Source organism: Melanotaenia boesemani, chromosome 21 (genome assembly GCF_017639745.1).
Source record: "Melanotaenia boesemani isolate fMelBoe1 chromosome 21, fMelBoe1.pri, whole genome shotgun sequence".
Classification (NCBI taxonomy): Eukaryota; Metazoa; Chordata; class Actinopteri; order Atheriniformes; family Melanotaeniidae; genus Melanotaenia; species Melanotaenia boesemani.
Genome location: NC_055702.1, coordinates 15,991,207 through 16,009,520, shown reverse-complemented (window position 1 = coordinate 16,009,520; position 18,314 = coordinate 15,991,207). Strand labels below are relative to the sequence as shown.

General features: G+C 41.1%; 1 protein-coding gene across 1 annotated transcript; it reads right to left on the bottom strand.

Moving 5' to 3' along the window:
* Positions 1-541: 541 nt before the first annotated feature.
* On the bottom strand, positions 542-17,531 carry LOC121632828 (integrin alpha-M-like). The gene is made up of 29 exons (XM_041974585.1): positions 17,428-17,531; positions 17,159-17,256; positions 16,848-16,918; positions 16,613-16,727; positions 15,005-15,132; positions 14,380-14,522; positions 12,777-12,927; positions 12,459-12,609; positions 12,066-12,139; positions 11,832-11,949; positions 11,529-11,665; positions 11,301-11,447; positions 10,989-11,198; positions 10,769-10,902; positions 10,414-10,556; positions 10,172-10,326; positions 9,927-10,052; positions 9,634-9,707; positions 2,650-2,791; positions 2,471-2,569; positions 2,316-2,395; positions 2,152-2,238; positions 1,995-2,064; positions 1,787-1,885; positions 1,582-1,662; positions 1,371-1,481; positions 1,134-1,247; positions 934-1,053; positions 542-718 (listed from the first exon to the last, which is right to left on the bottom strand). Exons 3-29 carry the CDS (start codon positions 16,896-16,898, stop codon positions 629-631), a joined length of 3,150 nt encoding a protein of 1,049 aa, XP_041830519.1. The 5' UTR covers positions 16,899-16,918; positions 17,159-17,256; positions 17,428-17,531; the 3' UTR covers positions 542-628.
* Positions 17,532-18,314: the final 783 nt, after the last annotated feature.

The window sequence follows — 18,314 nt, the reverse complement described above, 5'->3', positions numbered from 1 at the left end:
TTTAATATTTTTTTCTTTCTTAAGGGATTATGGTATAAGGGGGATAATGCCCTCCGAGGTGGCCATTATCATAAATTAGTGGACTTCGCATAGGCAACCGTCCTCTGTGTCGTCCATTAATTTATGATAATTGCAACATGTCAGGCATTATCCCTTACACACACACACACACACACACACACATATATATGTACAAATTCATATTGAAAACACTTAGGTCAATATAACATATTATAATTTATTATAGAACAAAGCAGCTCACATTCTTTTCACATTCATGGTTCGAGCAAGACTCCTCTGGATCTTTCAGTGTAAAAAATGTTGTAAATAAAAACAGAAAAACAAACTGAAGATTAATTTGGTCATTCCAACATTTTCATGTACAATTTTAATTTTAAAAGGTAAATGTGATCCAGTTAAATCTAGATTACAAAAGAAAACAGATTTTTTTCTGGGCTGGCACCAAATATGCACTTAACAACAACTGTAAAGCTTGATTTCACTATCCATTATTTCTAGCATTGCCTAGGAATCAAATAGGCTTTTGTTATGAGGTCATATTACTATGTTACAAATAGATGTGGGAAACAGCTGGTGTCTGTAAAATACAGAATTTTTTTTTTTTTTTTTATTCTCCTGTGAGAGCACTTCTTTCAGCTTCATTTGTTGCTTCAACTTCCTTCAGCATTTGGTTGTATTTGCTCTTAAAAAATCCAGCCTATGAAAAGAAAAAATTTATATAAAGAAATATTATTATATGTATGTGGTACCCAAAAAATATATAACCAGATGAAGAGTTGAACCAGATGAAAGAATTATTAACATATTGCATTTTCAAAGGAAGAGAAGTCACTAAGCTGTAATCACTGGAAATAACTTAATAAAAAAGATTTAAAAAAAAAATTTAAATGAAAAAAAAATCAAGTGTCTCACCTTATAAAGAGCAGCAGCGAGTAAAGCTACAAAAGCCAACCCTCCCAACCCTCCAAGAGAACCTTCTACAATCTCTTTGGTGAACTTTGGTACATCAAACACTTCTACTGCTGTCTCAATCTGGGAGGTGAGGAAACAGAGTTCTGGTTAAATCAAGCTTTTTAAAAAATATTAATATAAAACAAGTAATTTATAATCACTTTGTGCACAGGTGGGTTGTTATTAGTTGCTGTTGAGTAGAAGATGTACTGGTCTCTGTCGTACTCCAGACTGGCCGTGCTGGTTAAGAGGAATTTGGCAGATGGAAGTCCAATCTGAGACAAAACAAGTGGAAGAATAATTTAATCAGATTTTTATTCTTGTTAAATTTTATAAGAGCTGCCTACTGGTTCTGTAATCAGAACCAGTTGCACTTACCACATCCAGTTCATATTTACCTGCTCTATCCAGGCTGAACTAAGGTTGGCAGAGATTGTATACGTCTTACTCTCCTTTCTTCCCATGAACCGGCTGCACCTAAACACTCTGCACTTGGCTACAGAGCAGTCCTGTGGTGGACACATGCATAGAAAGCTGCAGTGAAGTGGACAGTAATGTGCATTTATTAACATATACATTTAAACAGGCCCATTATAAAAACATACTTACCACTAATTTATTTTCCTTTATCTGAGCAACAATATCAGTGACAACAGGTTCTTCATCTTTGTCTCGTTGACAGCCTACAATCTGACAATAAAGTTGATTTATGTGACTTTACTGGAACTGCTTCTCATTTCACCACATACTGCCATGTCTAAGATACATTTAAGGCTTTTTTATAGTTAGTAATTAAAGGTTTCTCTATATTTACCTGCAGACTGTTCAAATCCACCCAAATATCTTTGTTACCGAGCTTTACAGGAACCCTGATCACCACAGTGAAATTAAATGCTCTGATGCTATTTGTAACCTGAGAAGGTGAGAAAGAAAAGTTTCAGGATGTAATAAAGCATCAGGTCTGAAACATAGCAGTAAACTAGAAGATAGTACTGATACTACTGGAAGAAGTAATCTTTCACCTTGATTGATTGTTGGACTGGTTTCTGCAAATTATTTGTTCCAAAAGCGAAATTGCAGTAGTTAAAGGAGCTAAAGAGACATTGTAAACATTAGATACTGGAGCAAAACAATAGCATCACTTTTAAATTTATTTTGATTTAACTAAGAAACACAGACCTTTCAGCTGAAACAAAGATGCTGTATTTCACATCCATCTCTTTCCTCTTGTAGAGTTCACTTGAAGGGGAGTGCTCCTGACTCCCACTGAAAGATAAAGATGGAAATGTTTATAGAAAATATTCATATTCCAAGTTGCTGCACCTGCAGCTGAAGAACTGTACCTGGTGGCGTTTGCAGTGACAAAGATCTTCCTGTCAAGTTGACTATTGGCTCCAATCCCATAGGAGACAATGAAGACAGCCTGGAAATGAAAGAAACCAGAGATCAGATGCCTCCTCTTCTGACTCAACAGTCTGCAGCAGTGCAACAAACCAACCTTGGAGTTGCTTTTGAAAATTGGTTTGTCAATAGTGCAGTCTGTCTTTCCTCGAGTTACTCCATCTTCACTGTCCAAAGAGCTGCACTGAATTCTTCCCTGTATTAAAAGACAAAGCATTGATGTGACTTGGAGAGCAGCTGATCAGAGATGAAACACACTTGATCCTGATGTCTGACCTGCAGAGCTGAAAACTTCCTGTAGGAGAGCCCAGCTGGGTATGTGAGAATAATAAGACTGTTGTATGAGTTTTCTTCCCTGTTCTCCACAGAGACCGTCACATCCAAAAGCCCATCAATGCCAACCGCAATCACTGAGGACCTGAGAGTTTATAAAGATTAACAAGAATGAACAGAGGAAATTATAACTGATGTCAAACAGCATTGTTTCCACATAAGCAGCCACAGTAATGCTAACAGGGGCTGCAGTGGCTCAGGGGGTAGAGCAGGTTGTCCAATGACCGGAAGGTTGGCGGTTTAATTTCCACTCCCACAGTCATCTGTCGTTGTGTCCTTGGGCAAGACACTTAACCCTCTTTGCCTCCAGTGTTGGCATCACTGGTAAATGAATGTGGATGAATGTTCGGTGATGGTCGGAGAGGCCGTAGGCGCGGATTGGCAGCCACGTTTCCGTCAGCCTGCCCCAGGGCAGCTGTGGCTACACACGTAGCTTACCATCACCAAGTATGAGTGAGGAGTGGATGAATAATGGATACACAGTGTAAAGCGCTTTGGATGCCTTGAAAAGGGCTATATAAATCTAATCCATTATTATTATGAACAGGCTCCTAATTACTAGGTATAATGATTTCCTTCATCATCATGTTAAAAATCATGCATCTAAAGCCATCTGAATGTCCTGGATTTGCAAACATCCTTGAATGTCTGTGTTGGGGTACCTGTAAGGAGGAATCCATTCACAGATTTGTGCAGCAAGTTTGTCTCTTTTACTTATTCCCCAGCAACATGGGCCATGTTGAAGGGAGACAGTGGTGACCATAAACATTCATCTGGTTCTGGGTGATGTATGTATGGCTGCCAAACTAACAAACTAACAGCCAAAAGATAAAATCTCCTGTTGTGTTTGTCAAATGTTGAAAAAACGGCATCAAGTCAAGACAACACGGTACAGTAGGAGAAATTTGTAGGGACTAAACATATCTATGCTCCATTAAGAATCTGACCCCACTTACAACAAGATGTGATGTGATTTTACACAGAAGCTACTTCATTTTAATATTATTTCACTACATTAAGTTTGTAATATAGCATTTTGACTGTTTCCACTCACCTTCTTGTAATAATAGTCATCCAAATAAATCATAATAATATGAACAAATAAATAATACTAAATCCTGCTTTTAAGTTGAACAGAGAGCTTTTCAGGCTTTTAATCGTTTCATGTCTGATAGTAAAAGCCAGTGCTCTAATTAACACCCAGCCTATAATTTATTCATATAACTCTTTTTCAGAGAGAAAAATAGAAAGAATTACCTTTGGCCAAACTCAATATTTAGGATTACTTTCTTCATTCTTATTTTCATCTACATCAATAAGCAGTACTTTCCTCACTATTTAAGCTTCCAGTTCATCAAAATTGGAGAAAAGCTTAATGATGGTCTTTCAGTACACACAGAGGAAATGTTGTCATGGTTGCTGCTCTGCTGGGCCTCCAGTCCCTCATCATGCTCATCTGCTCCACCTGTGGCAATCCTGATTGCTCACTCTCTTCACCTGCTCCCCTCCCTACTTAAGCTCACTCCAGTCCTTGCTTCCCTGCCAGATGGTCAGCATTGTTTTCCCTTGTTGATGTCCAGCGTTTATTCTTGTTTTCTGATTCCTGTGTTTGACCCAGTTACGGCCCTTGGACTTCTCTTGCCTCACCCCCTGTCGGACTGCTCCTGCCTTGTGATCTCCTGGATTTTGACCTGTTTTGGAACGACCACGGATATTTGCCTGCCCCAGCTAAGTAGTCTGCCTGCTACCCCTGTTTATGACTCTTGGCTTCTTAAATCTCTGCTCGTTTGGATTGTGGATCATACTGACTGTTTCTGGAGCCCTTTCAGGATATTCCCTGCTTTACCTGAGGAAGGCGCCACCGCTTCCTACTGGACCAAACCCTGCTCATCTCCTCCATTACCCAGACTAAATAAATTACTTTCTTGGAATCTATCACTGTGTGTGGCTGAATTTCCGGGTCCTCAGGGAGACACCATTACAGTACCATCTGGCCAAAATGGACCCGTCGCCCACACAGGAGTGGCGTTCCTGCGTCGAATCTTCCATAACCAAGCTGGAGTCCAATATGCAGGACCTCATGTCAATGCTGACAAATCTCTTTTCACCTGCAGGTCCCTCCCGGTCGGAGACTTCCCCGCTCCCTACAACCAACCCTGTCAGTTCTGTTCCGCCCTCTCGGGAACCACGATTAACCCCACCAGAGGTCTTCACCGGTGAGCAGTCGCATTGTCGGCCATTTCTTACTCAGTGTGAAATCCAGTTTGAGCTGCAACCTTCCTCTTTCCCATCTGATCGAGCTAAGGTGGCCTATGTGGTGTCATTGCTGTCCGGAAGAGCTAAGTTATGGGGCACCGCTGAATGGCAAAAAGACTCTCCTCTCTGCTACTCATACAGGGATTTTTCTAAAGCCCTCATCAGGGTTTTTGACCCAGTTTTGCCGGAGAGAGAGGCGGCGCGTGGGTTATTAACCCTGCAACAAGGCAAGAGGCGAGTCACGGACTATATAATTGATTTTCACGTCTTGTCCGCAGATAGTTTCTGGAATGATGCTGCACTCTGCGACGCATTCTACCAGGGTCTCGCAGAGGATATAAAGGATGAATTGGCTACACGGGATGCTCCGAAGAGTCTGGTCGAGTTAGAGATTCTCTCCACACGCATCGATCTCCGACTGCAGGAGCGGCAGGAGGAACGTAAGCGCTCTCATCTGGGCCATCAATCAGACACAGGGGGTAAGCAGACTCATGACCAACCCGCTCACAGCTCCCTCGTCCCCATGGAAACGGAGGAACCCATGTCGCTCAGACGGACACGGCTGTCTCTCCAGGAGAAGGAAAGGAGGTTTAAGGAGGGGCTGTGTCTCTACTGTGGAGGATTCGGTCATAAAGCTCTCCAATGTCCTTTAAAAGAACAGACTCAGTGGGAGAAGTGAGGCGCCTACTGAGTCAGAAGAAATCACCAGAGACCTCAGAAATGTGTTCTGTACCAGCTCAGTTGATGATAAACGAACGGGAAAGGGCAGTTTCTGTATTCATTGACTCAGGTGCAGACACGGAATTCTTGGATATTGGAGTAGCCCAAGCCCTTAATATCTTGACTCAACCCACTTCTAGGACTGTTAAGGTTTTGGCTTTGGATGGGCATGTTTTGCATAAAATAACCCAAGAAACTGTTCCAGTGGAATTGGTCATAGGGGGTAATCATCGTGAGCTGGTTTCCTTTTTACTTATCAATTCGCCCGAAGTACCGATCATTCTGGGTGCATCTTGGTTGAAGAATCACAATCCCCACATTGACTGGAACAATATGGAAATCATGGGCTGGTCCCCTGACTGTTTGTCCACCTGTCTCAGAACAGCTACCGCTCCATGTGAAGATCCCAGGCCAGGTCCAGAGGTGTACCCTAGCCTAGCTGACGTCCCTCAGTGCTACCATGATCTCAGGGAAGTATTTAACAAACATCGTGCTACCTCCCTACCGCCACATCGATCCTATGATTGATCAAATTCAGGGGGCCACCATTTTTACCAAATTAGACCTGCGAAATGCCTACCACCTCGTCCGTATCAGGGAGGGCGATGAGTGGAAAACGGCGTTTAATACCCCTACAGGGCATTATGAATATCTGGTCATGCCGTTTGGACTGTCAAATGCACCCGCCGTATTCCAGTCATTGGTGAATGATGTACTAAGAGACATGGTTGGTCAGTATGTCTTTGTCTACCTGGATGACATACTGATTTTCTCCAAGGATTTAACTACCCATAAAGAACATGTTCGTGCTGTGCTTCTCCGTTTATTGCAAAATAAACTCTATGTCAAGGCTGAAAAATGCGAATTCCACAAGACTTCGACTTCTTTCCTAGGTTACGTGATCACCCCCAATGGCATGTCCATGGACCCTGGTAAGGTTCAAGCTGTTAAGGACTGGCCGGTTCCACAAAGCCGCAAACAGCTCCAGCGCTTCTTGGGCTTTGCCAATTTCTACCGTCGGTTTATCAGATCTTACAGTTCAATCTCATCACCCCTACATGCTCTTACGTCAACCAGGTGCAGGTTTCTCTGGTCGGATCAGGCGGATAAGGCCTTCAAACAGTTAAAGCAGCTGTTTACCTCTGCACCTGTGCTTTGCTCCCCAGACCCATCACGTCAGTTTATTGTGGAAGTCGACGCCTCAAACTCCGGAGTGGGGGCAGTCCTGAGTCAGAGGTATGCAGACAATAAGACTCATCCTTGTGCCTTTTTTTCCAGGAGCCTGTCTGCTGCTGAACAAAATTATGATGTGGGCAACCGGGAACTGCTGGCAGTAAAACTGGCGCTGGAAGAATGGAGACACTGGCTGGAGGGGGCCAAGGAGCCCTTCATTGTATGGACAGACCACAAAAACCTGGAATACCTAAAGACGGCTAAAAGACTTAATCCCAGACAAGCCCGGTGGTCCTTGTTTTTTGGGCGATTTAACTTTTCTTTGTCTTACAGACCAGGGCATAAGAATGTTAAGCCTGATGCGCTCTCTCGACTCCACGACTCACCTGAGGCCGAACAGTCCGAGGATCCGACGGACTTCATCCTGCCAGCCTCCGTGCGGTTGGCAGCGACCAGACTGGAGATTGAGCGCAAAGTTGTTGGCTCCCATCAGCACCACCCGGTGCCTGCTGCGTGCCCTGTGGATCGTCTGTTTGTTCCCCCTCACCTGGTATCAGAGGTCATATCCTTCTGTCATTGTTCTCGCCTGTTTTGTCACCCGGGTATGGGAAAGACCCTGTCTGTGGTCCAGGCTCGTTTTTGGTGGGGTACCCTGGCCCAGGATGTCAAAGACTTTGTCATGGCATGTCGACTCTGTTGCCAGTCAAAAACCTCACGTCGTCCACCTATGGGGCTGTTACGACCTCTCCCTATTCCTAGTCGGCCCTGGTCCCATATGTCTATGGATTTTATCACTGGTCTTCCCCCGTCCAATGGTCACTCAGTCATACTCACCATTGTGGATCGTTTTTCTAAGATGACTCACCTGGTTCCCCTCCCCAAATTGCCCACGTCCACGGAGCTCAGCGTCATCCTGTCCCGGGAGGTTTTCCGTCTTCATGGCCTTCCTGTCAATATTGTCTCAGATCGAGGCCCCCAGTTTGTCTCCAGGTTCTGGGGAGAATTCTGCTCCCTCCTGGGCATTCAAGTGGCCCTCTCCTCTGGATTCCACCCACAGACAGATGGCCAGACTGAGAGGCTCAACCAGGAGGTGGAGACTAAGCTCCGTATCCTTTGCGAGAAGGACCCCTCTGCTTGGTCTCAGAACTTGCCCTGGGTGGAGTTTTCCCTGAATTCTCTTCCCTCCAGTGCCACGGGGCTGTCTCCCTTATGTTTTTGGTTATCAACCCCCTGTGTTTGGGGTTCAGGAGAAGACGGCTGGGGTACCTTCGGCTCATGCTGCCGCCCTCCGTTGTCAGCGAGTGTGGCGGCGTGCCCGCCGGGCTCTATTGACCACCTCTGCCGTCCATTCCAGGTCCGCCAACCGGCGACGGATTCCTGCTCCCACCTACCGAGTTGGCCAGGAGGTTTGGCTGTCTACTAGGGATCTCCCATTACGTGTGGAAAACCGTAAGCTGGCACCTCGTTTTATCTGTCCCTTCCCCATTTCCAAGATTGTTAACCCAGTAGCTGTTCGTCTGCAACTTCCCGGGACCCTTAGGATACATCCCACATTCCACGTCTCCCGGATCAAGCCTGTCGCTTCTTCTCCCCTGGTTCCCGCCTCCGCGCCCCCTCCTCCCCCGGTTCGTTGATGGGGGTCCGGTCTACACTGTCCGGCGCCTCCTCCGCTCCCGGCGCCGTGGCCGTGGGTTGCAGTATCTCGTGGACTGGGAGGGTTACGGGCCGGAGGAGCGCTCTTGGATTCCCTCACGTTTCATTGTGGATCGTACCTTGGTCCGGGATTTCCATCGCTCTCATCCCGCCATGCCTGGTGGTCCGTCCGGTGCCGGCCCTTGAAGGGGGGGGTACTGTCATGGTTGCTGCTCTGCTGGGCCTCCAGTCCCTCATCATGCTCATCTGCTCCACCTGTGGCAATCCTGATTGCTCACTCTCTTCACCTGCTCCCCTCCCTACTTAAGCTCACTCCAGTCCTTGCTTCCCTGCCAGATGGTCAGCATTGTTTTCCCTTGTTGATGTCCAGCGTTTATTCTTTTCTGATTCCTGTGTTTGACCCAGTTACGGCCCTTGGACTTCTCTTGCCTCACCCCCTGTCGGACTGCTCCTGCCTTGTGATCTCCTGGATTTTGACCTGTTTTGGAACGACCACGGATATTTGCCTGCCCCAGCTAAGTAGTCTGCCTGCTACCCCTGTTTATGACTCTTGGCTTCTTAAATCTCTGCTCGTTTGGATTGTGGATCATACTGACTGTTTCTGGAGCCCTTTCAGGATATTCCCTGCTTTACCTGAGGAAGGCGCCACCGCTTCCTACTGGACCAAACCCTGCTCATCTCCTCCATTACCCAGACTAAATAAATTACTTTCTTGGAATCTATCACTGTGTGTGGCTGAATTTCCGGGTCCTCAGGGAGACACCATTACAAATGTTTGCATTGCTGTTAACAGTTCAAGAGACAAAACCTTTATGATCATTATGATAAGGAAGCATCAAACAGGGAGATGTGATAGTTCTGGGGCAAACGTGGCCATAGGGCAACTTCTGTTGCATTAAGCTAAGTTTAATTTATTCTTTCAATTTAAAAAACTCAAGTAGATGTTAAATGTATTTTTTGCATACACAAATCTTTGTTTTGTTTGTCCCCTGAACTCAGACAAAGAGTAGAACAACAGCAGCTCCACTTTTTGTAGCAGTTTGAATCATCTCTATGTACATGTAGAAAAAGATAAAACTTCACCAAGCAAACTAGCAAAGTTTGCCTTTTTTAACTCATCCTCACCTGGTGAAGTTGAAGTCCACTTTCAGATTATCAACACATTTCTCATCAGCACCACAGTTGACTGCAAACCTTAACTGTAAAAAATATGATACACACATTAGATCAGAAGGTAATAATAAATTAACACTGCTTAGGATTTATAGTGGCTCTCTCGACATGTCAGATCACTGTGAAGCTCTTCAACTGGTTTCATGTAAAATAACAATTATGCTGAAGGCTGATTTCAGAAAACAAAAAGAAAAAGCTGTTAATGGAAATCTTAAGTTAATGAAGTATGTTTAAAAGTTACTCACAGGATGAAAGCTCGTATTTTGAGCCTGCTGGGCGAGACTTGGTTTAAGATTTGTGTCAGAAGGTAAACCGACGAAAGTGAATCTGAGCTCGTTCTCAAGTGGATTGTAAATATCTTCTGGACAAGCCTGCAACAAGAGAGAAGGGAAAATTATTGAAAGGTATGATTCAAACTAGAAGAATACTTTTTCAACTTACTAAATCTGTTTTATTTGAATTTAGATGTTTGCATCTTATTAGGCCCTACCTTAATAAAGAATTTTAAAATGTTGCACTTTTGGTCACTTAAGTCCAGAACAAGTGATCCAGTTTCCTCTCGTAGGTTCTCTTGGAAGTAAGCTCGGTTGTTTGGGGTCTTCCTGGTAGCATCCAGCGTAAAAGTGTAATTAATCTGTGCTTGAGCTGAAACATACCAGAATTCTTTCATGCAGAAATGAACAAACATATAAATATGTCAAGGAAAAAGAAAAAAGTGGGAGATAGATTAACCTGTGTTCACTTTAGAGTGTCTGCTCATAATAAAGCAGATTTCAGCTTGGTTCTCCAGGGGATTTGAACAGTTCACATTTTGAGTTGGGATTTCATTTGGGTTGAAGGACACAGTTGCTTCCACCATCACTATAGGCCTTGATCTAGAAAGGACATCATTGTAAGACAATGTCAACCCAGCAGTGAGTATTACAAGACAAGTAAACATCTTTAGGCTTTGTGATCATTTATCAGAAATATAAATGACAACTAGTAATTTCACACAAAACTTCACTGATATAAACATAATTTGAGGTTAAGAAACAAAAAGTAAATTTGGCACAGATTATGCAAGATCACACTACCTATGACTCACCTTAGTAAGACAACTGTGCCCTTTGAACCCACCGCTAAGTCAGGCAGACCATCACCACTCTGATCTAAACTCCACTGACTGATCGACATGCCAAAGAACTTTAGTCCTGACTGAACCTCAGAGGCAGCAATTCTCTGTGCAACAGTAGATTATTTAATTAATAAAAGTAGAAAATGGAAGAAATTTTTTCAGCTTTTTATTAACTTTTACACTTGCTCACCTGTGAGTAAGCAGGATTGATTCTTTGGCCTCCTTCAGCATGGAATATGTAGATGCTGCCTTGACCATTGTTCTCCAAAGGTGCTCCAACTGCCAAATCACTAAATCCATCTTTGTTTAGATCAGGCAGAACAGCGAGAGAAGACCCAAACCTTCCTCTGTCAGCAGCCCCTTTTAGTACTAATGGAGACTCAAAATGGCACTCGACATTCTGGTGAACATGTCAGGAAGAGGGAGAGTTTCAGGCTTATTACAAAGAAGAAATTATAAGAAGTAAATTGACTGAATGTCTCTAGATGAAGCTGCTAATTACCAAGTGGGTCAATGTGCAAACATAAACTCGTCCCTCTCGATCAGAGTCCTTGTACATCGGAGCAGATATGATGATTAGATCAGTGTAGCTGTCAAAATTCAAATCCATGGTACAAACCTCTGCCCCAAAATATTCACCAATCTGGATCTGTGAAAGAAATCATTTTATGAAATAAATATCATAATGTGTTTTAATTCTTTCAGCACCATCTTAGTGGTAAATTCTCACCTCATGTTGATTTGGCTCAAGTTTTTGTTTGTCTTTGTCTCTGGAAACCACCATCACAACTCCTCTGTGTTGATATCTTGGAGCACCAATGATGGTCAGTTGTCCATCTGCAGCTGTAGCCACAGCCATGGAGTAACCTACAATTTAATGATGATGTCGTTAAAAGCATTGGCGAATATCTGCCAGTGCAGACAAAGTTTTGAAGATTTTTTTAGCTCTCCTACTGCAGATTTAGTAAGAGAGCTGTAGAGTGTTTACATGCACTTTCAAATGTTGTTTTGTTTAAGTGTAATTACTTCAGACCTAGATAACTGTCAGGCTCCATAGCCATGGGCTCATATGACCCTGTTAGTGTGTGTCCTCTGTATTGATTATAGCCTCCCCTCCACTGATTAGCACCAACAACAGCCATTTCGATTCCCTGCAGGTTTGACAGAAATGCATTTGACAAAATAAAAGTCTAAATCTTTTATTAATTTACATTCTTTCTTTAACTTTGTAAGACTATGTTATTCAGGTAATATCCAGTGATTTTACCCCAGGCACGTAAGCCGCTCTGAATCCCTCTTGAGACATTTCCAGTGTCAGTGACTCTCCATCTGTTTGTGATCCTGTAAAATAAAAACAAACAAACAAAAAAAGCTCACGTTATTTAATGATGCATGATGCTATACGTTGCATGTAAACTGATTTTAGGCTTGTACACAGTGAGTTTATGAGTTTATCAAAACTTACAGCACTATTACTTGAAAGTCCTTTCTACAATAAAACATATAGATTTAAAAAGTCATGGATCAGAGTAATATGTGCTTGTTTTTCATCTTAAATAAAAAAAATTCATTATCCTGTTTTTGCAAGCAGACCAAATACAACAATTTTAGCTGAAAATTTAACAACTGTATGATAAGCTAAGTAAGATAACACGTTTACCTTCAATAGAAAAGATTTTCTCTTGCAAATTCTGTCGAATCTTCTCAAGTGCATTAAAGGTCTCCACTTCAAAAACATGGTTTTCTTCAGGTTTAGATGCAATGATCCTCAGTTCATTTAATGCTGTAGAATTTGTAGATGCCTCCCCAACCTATGGATTTAAAAGAAATATTTGAGATGTTCTTCAGAAATTAAATTTAAAGCCAGCGGAATATTTTAAAGTAATGTCAATAAAAGGCAATAAATATTATGATCCTAATGCATGTTTTTGTTTTTTTGTTTTTTTCTTTGTTTTTTTGTTTTTTTTTTACAACTTACCCCAATAGCAAAGCGAACAATACTTTTAGATTCAGCTTTTTGTATAGCCTCTTGTAAGTCTTCATGGTCATTAGACGCTCCATCTGTTATGACCACCAACATTTTCTTCACCTTTGACCTGGAACCTCCAGATCTTGAGAAGACATTGTTCCTGAAAAATAATTTTAACATTCAATAAATGTTCTTGCACAGTGGCACATTTACACCATTAAGATTTTGACTTAATTTAAGTGGTTTTTATCCATACAAATGTATTCTTTTTTTATACTGCTTATTCTAATTGGGGTTGCAGGGATGCCGGAGCCTATCCAATTAGTTTGTAAGAGGCAAATACTATCCATATTATTAAATAGTTTGTCTTTTGACATTTCTAAATATACAGGCTAGTGATGTGCGATACCACTGATTTTCTTTTTGCTCTGATACCACGTATAATTCATGCCAATATCAGGGATACAGATCCGATACCAACACCTAATACAAACTTAATATTGGAACATCACTTTCAAAGCAGGCTAAACTGAGGGGAATTAACCAGTAAAATGAATAAATAAATATATAAATGCCACAATTATTTCATATGTTTGTCAACACTAAAATATTCAGTTAATGATGTTGTCTAGCTATCCTATCTATTAAATTATTTCAGCCATATTTTATTTTTAATCTAGGCTGTTAAATTGATGTAAGCTCATACATCTATTTATTGTAGCATTTACTTATTTCATAATCACTTTTAATAATATACATAACTAAACATGGTACAATAATTTCAAGAACGAGGGGAACTATTGTTGTTGTAACATCAACACAAAAACCTAAACCTAGCAGACCAATGTAAATCACAATCAAAACTGAGCATTAGTGCTACACAGCTCCACATTTTCTCCCTCCATACCTGAGCAGTGGTTGGTACCTGCCTGCAGCATCAAAGGACTCCAAAACTGGCGTCTGTCTCACTCTTGCAGTCCCTAACCCTGTCCCCTCCTCTTCCTTATTATAATTTAATTATATACTGTGTTATGATTGATTCGTTTAAGGTGTAGGTAAGGGTTGCTACATCACCGCTTTGTCTTCCCACACACATTATACAACACAGTTGCTGTTTAGTTTCACACCAGACTGAATGAGTACTGAGTGAGTGATCGGCATGACGCTGCGCTGCTGCACTGCACCTTATTTTACACATGACTTTGGCCGGCAGAAAAAGTATTTCCTACCAATGGGGGATTAATTTTAAGAAGATCTTAATATTATAGTTTCTTTATCCGCACATCACTAACACCAACTCAAACTTAACTGATGAAATGCCACACTAGTTATTCTGATAACTCCTGACACATTTCATCATACTGCTCAGTAGCTCACCCCAGGAGAACAGGGAAGGGCGTGGACAGAATGCTGTTTTTGCACATCTGATAACTTTTGGTTCTGCATCCTGTTAGTTTTTTTATTATTATTATTTTGTACAGTCATCTGACACACTTGCCAATTTGTCTACTCTTGCACATTTGAACAAACCATTATTAACTTCCTCTCTACACATTTTTACAGCATTAAATTATGTTATACATTTGCCAACCAGAATGACAGAAGCACTTACACAACAGCTGTAATTGCTTCAGCCGTGTAAGTTGATCCTTGAAGCTGCATTATATTTTCAATTTGAGCTCGCCATTTCTTAGCATCGAATTCATTAAAGTTGTAATGGATGGTGGAGTATGTGGAGAACTGGGCAATGGCAAACTGCAAAAGTAAACATATGAAAAAGAAAAAAATATGTATATTTAAAAGTGACAATATCCAGTAAAATCAGTAAAGAAAATATATTAACAAAAAGCATTGGACATATGTAAAAGACAGTTAGCTTTTCACATTTTCACATATGCTTATTTAACTTTTATTGTTGTTGAATAAATGGTGACTGTTACATTTATTTATGTTACATTTATAAATTCTCTCAAGAAAATAATATTGTTTTGTTCTGTAGTTTGGTCAGACATAAGTCCTCTATGGGCTCTCACTTTCATACCATGAAGGAAGATTTCAGTTTTTCTGTCTATCAAAATATCCAAAAGAAATATTATGGTTAGAGTTATATCTGATAGAAAGGACCTTGTCTATTAAAAACAAAGGATCATATTAATGGATTGCAGGACTTTTTCTCTTTGTGTGTGTGTGTGTTATTTCAGTTATTCAGAATGGGAAAAACATGAACATGAGCTTACTTGTGTATCTTTTCCCAGCAGCGACTCGATCAGTTTTGTCACAAAAGTCTTCATAGTCACAAAGTCGTCTTTATATACACTGCTTGAGCCATCTAACAGAAATGCAATGTCAGCTTGGGATCTGCAATCTGTTATAAAGAAGAGACAAATCCATGTCTGAACAGAAGTAAGCACAGTTTCCTATTAAGTAATCCTTGTATTCGGCTGTGTCATGGGTTTCCACACGTTGGGGCTTCCTCCGCCCCTTTTCCCTTACAGTATATGGATGTGAGGCGGATCCTATGGTTAAGGCTGCACAGCTGAGGAGAATCGGGCTCATCACGTCACCTGCATAAAGGTTCCTGGCTGACCTTCAGTCTTCGCTGGATCGTTGCTACTACTAGTGGTAACCAGCCGATTTCTCTTCTGAGTCTGAAGTTGCTTTACCTGTGTTCTGACCTGCCTGTGTTTCTCTCCCAAGCACCCTGCCTGGAAACTGCAGCTGACTCACATGGACCCTGTCTGCCCGCTCTCCGCCTCGACCTACAAGGAACCCATCCGACCTGTCACCACTTGTCTCAATAAACTGCTCACTGAATTCCTACCGAGATCTCTCTTCCTTGGGTCCTAGCTTCAACCTTGACAGGCTGTATTCTTACCCACAAACAAGGTGCGATAGCTAATACCACCAAGCTGAATTGCCTTTTTAAAATAATTTAAACTCTTTCAGTGGAGCTGCAAGGTAACGCTCCCGACTGGGGAAAAAAGGTGTGAAGGCTATGGTTGTTGAAGTACAACAACAGTTTGAGGAATGTAAATATTAAATGTCAGTGTACGATTAAAAGAAGTCTAGGGTGCATTGACACCAGGATAGTTAGCTGTCTGTCTCTGGGTGGGGTGACATTCTTCCAGGCCGAGTTTGCTTTCACACTGCACATCCTCAAACAAACCGGACCTTTTGAATAATGTGTTCCCCTCCTTGCCAGAGGCACAGCTGCATCAATAATTACTAAAGGAGACAATTAGACACACAAACAAAGAAGAAAACTGTTTCATCTGTTAGTTAATGCAGGACAACTTTTTTTTCCCACCGTATCATAGCAAAACATGGAGCGACATCAGATCCTCGCAGACTTTGGTTGACCATATTTCTTTCAGAATTTTAACTGCTTTGATCCACATCTGACCATGAGCCATTTCTTGATACCAGAGCCACCTATCATCCTAAACATGTGTATGTTTTGGTTGTGTTTACCCACAACGCCCTGCTTTGAACCCATAGTAACCTTTGCGTTATAGTCCGCTTCCTGTATTTGGTTTACTTGCAACAGACCAAGATCTGTGTTTGTAGGTTGACCAAGTTCCCTTCTTTAATCTGAGTTCAGATCAGAGTTTATTTTGTGCTTTCACACCTCCCCAAACTTAGTGGACTTTTGTAGCATATGAATATGGAGAGAGAGAGAGAGAGAGAGAGAGAGAGAGAGAGAGAGAGAGAGAGAGAGAGAAATGGATAGACAGATAGATAGATAGATAGATAGATAGATAGATAGATAGATAGATAGATAGATAGATAGATAGATAGATAGATAGATAGATAGATAGATAGATAGATAGATACATTGTATTTACTTTCAATGGAGGATGGGACAGATGATCCAAACTTATTAGATTTGTCGATCTGAATACAAACACCACTGTACATGGTGATACTTTTGCAGTCTTTAGGAATGGTTGGACCACATGCCTGGAAAAAGATTACAAAGCCACATTTTATTGACAGCTCAACTAATTTCAGTTTCTTTTAACAACACTGTTTCAAATTGCAAGAAAAAATATTTCAGAGGATTTTTATCACCAGACTCACTAGAGTGTTCTCTGTGTCAGGATCACTTGCCATCGTCAAACCAAGAGACATGTTGACTGCAAACTCTGGAACTGTGGAGAAAGAAAGAAAGAAAGAAAGAAAGAAAGAAAGAAAGAAAGAAAGAAAGAAAGAAAGAAAGAAAGAAAGAAAGAAAGAAAGAAAGAAATGTAAAATGTAAACAACAGTAAGTATATACCTCAGCCCCACCTGAGTCAGATTTGTATAAATATGTCCCCCTTGGTGGAAAAATGCCATTCAAAATGTCATTAAAAGGTTATTCTGTCTACTTTTCTAAATGAATGGTTTCCTACCTGGAACCTGCAGACTTTGGCATCTTTCCGTGGTGCACCTAAATATCTGACCCCTTAGATTTGCTGAAAACTGTTCCAAAGGTGCACTGATGAGAAAACTAGGGTAATAAAAAAAAGACAAACAATTGAGGACTGAGACATTTTTTCTGTTAGAAAGCTAGATTATCTTCTTACACTGAAGTGTGTATATTAGAGAGTTGCAAGTTAGGAGAAAAAATTGCAAACAGACATGGCAGCTGTAACAGACTATATTGTACCCTCTGACTCACTCTGATCGTCTTTGCACCACCTGGTAGCCAAAACCTGCAGCAGGATTCTGCAGGGACTTCCAAGCCAGAGGGTCAATGTTGAAACAAAGTGCAGCTTTTAACACTGAAAAATGAAGAAAAATATCCACAATATTTATCTAATTTAAAATCACAATGTAACTGTTTTGAATTACATTGTTAAAATTGTATATTTGTAATTTTACAAATGTAAAAAGAATTCTACCACTAATGAAAATTCTGCTAGGAAACAATATAGCCACAACTTCCTAAATTCAGGGCACAGCAGTTCAAAGCGATTATAATAAAAACATCCTGTAGGTTCAGTTTTGAAGTAGTTTCTCTGACATTCCTGATGAATCCAATTTATATTTCCTGATGTTCTTCAAAGTAAAAATAAAAATAATTAAATAATTAAAAGGCACAGAAAATGGAACTGAAACAATACTGATATTTGCAAACACATGGGGATTTTATGTTCACAAACAACATCTAATTATAGTCATTATTATATGAGAATTTTATCTCATCATCAGAAACCTTTAGCATTAACCTGTTGCCTGCTGACATCAGCTAAACATAATAAAAATATTGATTTTGTTGCTATATTGAAGCAGTTATCATTTGAAGTGTAATGATCATTGTCATATTTCATAATGGTTTCTGGAGAACGAAACCCTCAACTTCTGCTTTTTGTTTTCTTAGTGGCCCACTCTAAGTTTTTCTGTCTTAAAGTTAATTGTTGTCTCCTTATTTTATAATGAAGTGCACTAGTTCACCAGTGGCAGATTATAGATCTAGGGTCACTGCAGGATCAGCAGAGGATAGACAGGACGTGTCTAAAGAGTAACAAGTAGCAATCTTTATAAAATTGAACATTAAAAGCTGCT

What these genes read in the sequence shown, in the direction of transcription:
- LOC121632828 (XM_041974585.1), bottom strand. Translation starts at nt 16,898, where the DNA reads ATGTCTCTTGGTTTGACGATGGCAAGTGATCCTGACACAGAGAACACT. An exon ending in CAGTCCAACAATCAATCAAG is followed by an intron (nt 1,886 to 1,994) that starts GTGAAAGATTAC and finishes TCACCTTCTCAG; the next exon opens with GTTACAAATAGCATCAGAGC. An exon ending in ACAACCCACCTGTGCACAAA is followed by an intron (nt 1,054 to 1,133) that starts GTGATTATAAAT and finishes CTCACCTCCCAG; the next exon opens with ATTGAGACAGCAGTAGAAGT.